Source organism: Papio anubis, chromosome 13 (assembly GCF_008728515.1).
Source record: "Papio anubis isolate 15944 chromosome 13, Panubis1.0, whole genome shotgun sequence".
NCBI classification, from domain to species: Eukaryota; Metazoa; Chordata; class Mammalia; order Primates; family Cercopithecidae; genus Papio; species Papio anubis.
The window spans coordinates 99,485,459-99,492,297 of NC_044988.1; the positions used below are offsets into that span (position 1 = coordinate 99,485,459).

General features: G+C 60.1%; 1 protein-coding gene across 4 annotated transcripts in view; it reads left to right on the forward strand.

Annotated features, from left to right (window-relative positions):
- The window catches only part of USP20 (ubiquitin specific peptidase 20), a 46,465-nt gene extending 39,941 nt beyond the window's left edge, over positions 1 to 6,524 (forward strand). For 3 of the 4 annotated variants that reach the window (XM_003911196.4, XM_009188031.4, XM_021927132.2), the window contains exons 20-26: positions 164 to 333; positions 415 to 496; positions 958 to 1,066; positions 3,032 to 3,134; positions 4,198 to 4,269; positions 4,804 to 4,980; positions 5,158 to 6,524. In XM_003911196.4, coding sequence (XP_003911245.2) covers positions 164 to 333; positions 415 to 496; positions 958 to 1,066; positions 3,032 to 3,134; positions 4,198 to 4,269; positions 4,804 to 4,964 — 697 coding nt within the window. In that variant the 3' untranslated portion in view covers positions 4,965 to 4,980; positions 5,158 to 6,524. The remainder of the gene's footprint in view (positions 1 to 163; positions 334 to 414; positions 497 to 957; positions 1,067 to 3,031; positions 3,135 to 4,197; positions 4,270 to 4,803; positions 4,981 to 5,157) is intronic. The other variant, XR_002517423.2, reaches the window with a different exon arrangement.
- Positions 6,525 to 6,839: the final 315 nt, after the last annotated feature.

Below are 6,839 nucleotides of genomic sequence, written 5' to 3' on the forward strand. Positions count from 1 at the left end.
CCCTGGCTGGTGCACAGGGGCGCTGCTCACATGTCCAGGACCCCTGAGGAACCCAGGAGGTGGACAGGGCCGGTAGCCCCAGGTGCACTGGGATGAGGGCTCTGCATGTGTCTGGAGGTGGCAGCCGTCAGGCACAGCTTCTCGCCCCCTCCTCACCCCGCAGGAAGAGCAGCGAGGAGGCCGTGCGGGAGCGGCAGCAGGTGGTGTCCCTGGCCGCCATGCGGGAGCCCAGCCTGCTGCGGTTCTACGTGTCCCGCGAGTGGCTCAACAAGTTCAACACCTTCGCAGAGCCAGGACCCATCACCAACCAGACCTTCCTCTGCTCCCACGGAGGTGAGGCGCCCCCCTGTGGTGGGAGAGCAGGGTGGGCAGGTGTGCCGAGCCACAGCTTCACTCCCTGTACCTTCTTCCCAGGCATCCCGCCCCACAAATACCACTACATCGACGACCTGGTGGTTATCCTGCCCCAGAACGTCTGGGAGCACCTGTACAACAGGTAAGAGCCCGGGAGGCCAGCTAGTCTCTGTCCCGTCCAGGGCCCAGCTGGGCAGGAAAAGAAGGGAGGACAGGGAAGGAATGCCGCCAGGACCCCTCACCACACGCTGGCCTCCACTCGGCAGCACAGAGCCGCCTTCACTTGTCTCATGGAGAATGACACGTGTCGTTTGTGGGAATCCACTTGGATCCTTCCAGTCACAAGGGACAGGAAACTGGCTGAAGCACAACTGAGTGTGTTGGCTCATCTGGTCCTCAGCCTTGAAACAAGGCCTCTTGGGGACTGTGGGCGTGCTGCTCCCTTGCAGGCTCCATGGTGCTCACACAGAGGCGCGTGCAGGCCTGTGACAGCGCTGAGGGGGCACTGATGGCTTGAGGGGGAAGTGGAAGGCAGTGATCACTCTCCCCTCACTGGTGCCCCCCTCAGGCCATGTTTCTCTCTCCCTCCCACCCTGAGCACAGATTCGGGGGTGGCCCCGCCGTCAACCACCTGTACGTGTGCTCCATCTGCCAGGTGGAGATCGAGGCGTTGGCCAAGCGCAGGAGGATCGAGATCGACACCTTCATCAAGGTGCATGTGGCAAGGCAGCACGGGGGCGGCTGTGCCAGCCTCTGCCTGGGGCACTTGGGGACTTGGGGACAGAAGAGCCCTGTGTAGTCCCTGAGCAAGTTTGAAAGGAGTCTTTTGAGGCTGGGCACGGTGGTTCACACCTGTAATCCCAGCACTTTGGGAGGCTGAGGCGGACAGATCACTCGAGGTCAGGAGTTTGAGACCAGCCTGGCTAACATGGCGAAACCCCATCTCTACTAAAAATACAAAAATTAGCCGGGCATGGTGGCGGGTGCCTGTAATCCCAGCTACTCGGGAGGCTGAGGCAGGAGAATCGCTTGTACATGGGAGACGGAAGTTTCAGTGAGCTCAGATTGTGCCATTGCACTCCAGCCTGGGCAACAGAGTGAGACTCTGTCTCAAGAAAAAAAAAAAAAAAGAAAGGAAAGGAGTCTTCTGCGGGGGACTCGATGGCGAGGTGTCTAGGAGGACTTTTCCTGGTGAGAGGGTTGGCTTGAGTAAGTGAAGGCTCATCGCCCGGGTGCTGTTGAGCTTAAAGAACCAGTAGATAGATCCCGTTCTCAGCCTTGGCTGTGTTATTTTGGGCTGAATCATTCTTTACTGTGGGGCCATCCTATGCATTGTAGGATGTTTAGCAGCATCCTTGGCCTCTACTCACTAGTGCTAGTGACAACCAAAATGACCTCCAGTCATTCAGACTTCTGTGAAAGAGCTGAGTGCAGGTGAGGCTCCTGGCACACTCCCTCCCTGCCACACTACTTCTAACAGGGTTAGGACGCGCTCCACTCACAGGGAAGGCCCGGCGAGAGACACTGAGGGACGCCCGTGCTTTGTGGCCATTAGGAAGTGATTCTGCTGCCTGGGCACAGTGGCTTATGCCTGTGATCCCAGCACTTTGGGAGGCCGAGGCAGGTGGATCACTTGAGCCCGGGAGTTCAAGACCAACCTGGCCAACATGGCGAAACCCCATCTCTACCAAAAATACAAAAATTACCTGGGCACGGTGGTGTGTACCTGTAGTCCCCGCTACCTGGAGGGCTGAGTGAGGTGGGAGGATCACCTAAGCCTGGGAGGTTGAAGCTGCAGTGAGCTGTGATCGTGCCACTGCACCCCAGCCTGGGCAATAGAGACCCTGTCTCAAAACAAAAACAAAAAAGATACTGTCAGGGCTGGGCATAGTGGTGTGCACTTGTGGTCCAACCTACTCAGGAGGCTGAGGTGGGAGGATCACTTGAGCCCAGGAGGTCAAGGCTGCAGTGAACCATGATTGTGCCACTGCACTCCTGCCTGGGCACAGAGCCCCATCTCAAAAAAGAAAAGAAAAAAGAAAAAGAAAATGCTCCTGTCAGAAGGAGAGCTGCCTCTCTGAGCAGATAGGCACATTCTATTCAACCGGGGAAAATTAGCATCTGCCAGGCCAGGTGCAGTGGTTCACGCCTGTAATCCCAGCACTTTTGAGAGGCCGATGTGGGCAGATCACCTGAGGTCAGGAGTTCAAGACCAGCCTGGCCAACATAGTGAAACCCCATCTCTACTAAAAATACAAAAGTAGCCAGGTGGTGGCGCGCACCTGTAGTCCTAGCTACTCAAAAGAGGCTGAGGTGGGAGAATCGCTTGAACCTGGGAGGCAGAGGTTACAGTGAGCCGAGATCGTGCCATTGCACTCCAGCCTGGGTGACAGAGTGAGACTCCCTCTCAAAAAGTAGCATCTCCCTTGTGGTCTCAGTTGGGTCAAACAGTTATTGAAGAGACCCACAAAATGTTGCCACTGTCCTCTCTGAGCGATGGGTGTGTTCATTTTGTTTGAGCTTGTCTGGGGGTTCTGATTTTTCACCTTGAGCATCTGGTGTTTTTGTAAGACTCTTGGGTGAGGGCCTGGGGCGGGGGCATTTGGGAAATCCTTGCTGAAGGTAAATAGAGGCTGACCTGCCCTCTGTCCCCTCCCGTCCTTGCCCACCTGCCCAGCTGAACAAGGCCTTCCAGGCCGAGGAGTCGCCGGGCGTCATCTACTGCATCAGCATGCAGTGGTTCCGGGAGTGGGAGGCGTTCGTCAAGGGGAAGGACAACGGTGAGCTGAGGGGGGCCTGGCACTTACCTGCCCCGGGGGCCTCCTGGGAGATGGGATGCTGGCAGGGGAGGGCTGGCACACGGGGGCTCCTGCAGGCCCTGTACCTTCCCCCAGGTGCCACCCATCCAGGGTGGACAGAGAGCATGGGGCTCTGCCAGTCCCCAGTGGGGATCGCTGTCCCCACCCAGAGGCAGGAAGCTGCTCCTGCTCCGCGCTCCCTCCCCTTCTCCACTCCCTGCCGTGCCCAGCAAGCTGCTCTGCCCTCCTGCAAGGCCCTTTCCTCAGGGGAGTGTGTTGCCCGAAATGACAGATTTGTCATCCAACTCGTTGGATTTACAGAGATGGAGACAGGCCCCATCACAAGGAAGCTCCCAGGGCCCCCCAGACCCCCAGTGAGGAACAGCAGAGCCAGCCATGGGTTGCCTGTGGCTTTGGGGCCCGGCAGGGTGGGCAGAGCCCATGGTCCTGCTCACGGGACCCTTTGTGTGGAGCACAAGCACCCACCTGTGCTCGGGAAGGAAGGCCTCACTGCCATCCCGCTGCTCAGGGAAGGTGCCAGGGCCACCCTGAGGCGCCTCTGGTGGTGGCTGAGGCCTTCAGCGTGGCTGTGGTTGAGAACGTAGCTCCGGAACCCCCACCCTGGCCTGGACGGTGGCCTTGCCTTCTACCAGCTGTGACCTGAGTGGTTACTTCACCTGCCCAGGCCTCGGCTCTGTCTCTGTAAACCTCTGTCTTGTCCTGTGGCTGCTGAGGCTAAATGAGACAGCTGGGCAGAGGGGAAGGGGCGTGGTGAGTGGCAGCTGCCAGCAGAGATGAGGGCATGGGCCGCCCACCGCAGTTCCCGCGGCCAGCACAGAGTCTGAGACGATCTCGTGCATCCTGGAAATTCCCTCTGCTGGGTCCTCAGACTGCCGCAGAGGAGCATTGGGTGGCCCAGGCACCTCCTTTAGAGACTTCACGCTGACCCCCAGGCCTGGGGTGGCCTCACTTGGGATGGCTCTGCTGCTGCAGAGGGTGGAGGGCGTGGCAGGGGCTGAACCCGAGCCTGCTGTGTCTGTTCCAGAGCCCCCCGGGCCCATTGACAACAGCAGGATTGCACAGGTCAAAGGAAGCGGCAACGTCCAGCTGAAGCAGGGTGAGTTCCCCCGGCGTCAGCCAGGCTCCTCTCTGCGCTTCCTGGCTGCCAGGCTGCTGCCCAGCCCCGTCCTTCCAGGAGCCCCCTTCCCACCTGTCTTAGAGTCAGGCTGAGATGTCCACCCGAGTCCAGGCCCAGGCGGCTGAGAGATGGCCCAAGGGGCTTGGTCTCTGCTTGTGTCCTCCGGGTCCCACCCCTCCGCCTGCTGCTGGCCTGGCCTGGCCCACCCTGCTGTCTGCTTGTGTCCCCCGGGTCCCACCCCTCCGCCTGCTGCTGGCCTGGCCCACCCTGCTGTTTATGTCAGCGCCACTCCTAGGAACGAGGGGCACAGCCAGAAATAACACATCTCCGGGGCCCTTAGCAGGACGGACGTTCCTCTGGGAAATCCTGGTTTCCATCTGACGGCTTTGCATAGATGCCCTGGTTGCCGTCCTCCCCCTTTGGGGTCTGGCCCTGCGGAGCGCCCACTGCCCAGGCCAGTGGCTTCCTTGAGGCGGCAAAGGTGAGCCCAGGGATGCCTCTTGCGCCCTGCAGGAGCTGACTACGGGCAGATTTCAGAGGAGACCTGGAACTACCTGAACAGCCTGTACGGAGGCGGCCCCGAGATCGCCATCCGCCAGAGCGTGGTGCAGCCGCCGGGCCCGGAGAGCCTGCACGGGGAGCAGAAGATCGAAGCCGAGACCCGGGCAGTGTGATTTGCTGGGCTAGTCTGTAAGTGGCCCTGGCTGGTCCCTCCACGGCACTCTGGGTCCTCTCCTCCCTCTCCAGAGACCCTCCCGTGTCCCTTTGAGCATCCAAAGAGCAGGGCCCTGAAGGCACCTTCCTGGAGGCTGTAGGGAGGCCCTGGACGTGGCCCAGCCCCACTGCTGAGTGCCCGTGTCCCCACAGCCCTGTGTGCCCCACCCCGCGGAAGGCGTGTTTGTGCCCAGAAGAGAGGCCGGGCCACTGCAGAACCCCGCTGTGTAAAGAGGCAGAAAAGTTGGTTTGGTTCGCAGTGAGTAACGCTGCAACTAGAAAACGTGCACTTCAGGCTTGTTTAAACGACCAAGACTCTGTGACGTTAATTTGGGTTTTTGTCCTGGCAGTGCTCCTGCCAGTCACTGTCATCATTGTGTCCCCCACAACTGTCCTCTTACTAGCTCGGCCCAGCTTTGTTCCTGGAGCCCGATGCCGCCCCCCTCAGGCAGAGGATGCGTCTGGGGCCAGAGTCAGGGAGTAGCTGCTGCTTCACAGCGTTGCTGCCACCGTTTCTGCCGTGAGATTGGCCTGGATCCCCAAAGACTCGGAGGGAGCTGCTCCGGACTGGTGAGCGCAGCCAGAAGCCCTGGCCAGTGAGGAGCTCACAGGTCCTCCCTGATGGTCCCGCCGCACCCCTGCATCTCCTGGGCGTCACCAGGAAGGCTCTGAAGTCCCAGGCTGCTTTCAGGACTTTTCCTGCAGACTGGAGACTCTGGACTCATTGCTGATTGGAATGCCAGGAGGAGGGTGGATTTCTGCCAGTGGGGGACATTTCTGGAGGCAGCTGGTCCCCACACCGCATCCTGCTGAGCCTGCCCCTGGATTGGCTGTACTTTGCCTCGAAGTTCAGCAGTTCGTCTTCATGGGAAATTTGCTGAGCCCCCACCAGGGAACCGGATGATGAAACAGGGATACCTCACAGCGCTGCCATTTGCTGCAAAGGCAGCTTCCCGGGCGGACGCGAGAGAAGACAGACTTCCCCTTCCTCCCAGCGCCAGCAGTGCAGAGCCCACCTGGAGGCGTGTGGGGGGTGTGCAGGGGGCAGCGCTCAGGCGGATCCTGGGAAGCGGCCTCTGGATGCTGAGTGGAAGGACCCAGTGAGCACAGCAAGGCACCAAAGCCCCTGGAGAAACCGCCAGAGCGAGATGCGGCCGTCGTCAGGGTCACAGCAGATGGCGCGTGGGTGGGGAAGGGGCTCTGGGACCAGACCCCCACACCTCTGTGGTCATCAGTCTCTGTAGAAGCAGATGGTGGTGGAAATTCCAGCAGGTGGGTCCGGCAGAGGCCCCGAGGCCTCACTTTTCGGATCTTCTCTCCCAGATCCTGCTCCCTCCCGGCTGAGCCTGGGTTCCCTGGCATTGGCCCCAGCCTTCTGAAAGCTGCTGCTGCAGCCAGAGGCCGCACACTGCACTGTCACCATGCAGCTGTGCAGGCTGGGATCGGGCCCCACCTCTGTGCTGTCTAGTTTGTGTTCAGAATGTCAGAATAAACACAGAATAAACATTCCCACAGCCACACTGTCGTCTCTCCTTCACTGCAGTTAATTCTGTTACTGGAGGGCAGGTGAGGCTCTCCGCCATGGGGACAGCCCCCCAAGCCCTGGGGCTCACCTTGCAGATCACCAAGCCGGGAGGGAGCTTTCCATGTGGCTTTCTGAAACCAGAGACCACCTGGAGGCTGTGGACGTGAGTGGAAGAGGGGACCCATGGGGCCTCTTTAAAGGCCCGTCGGTGTCTCCTTTCCTGGAATCAACACCAGCCTCAGACAGGTAGGGCCAGATGTGGCCAGTGATTGAGGCCAGCACATCCCACGGCCGGTCCCCCTCCGGCCGC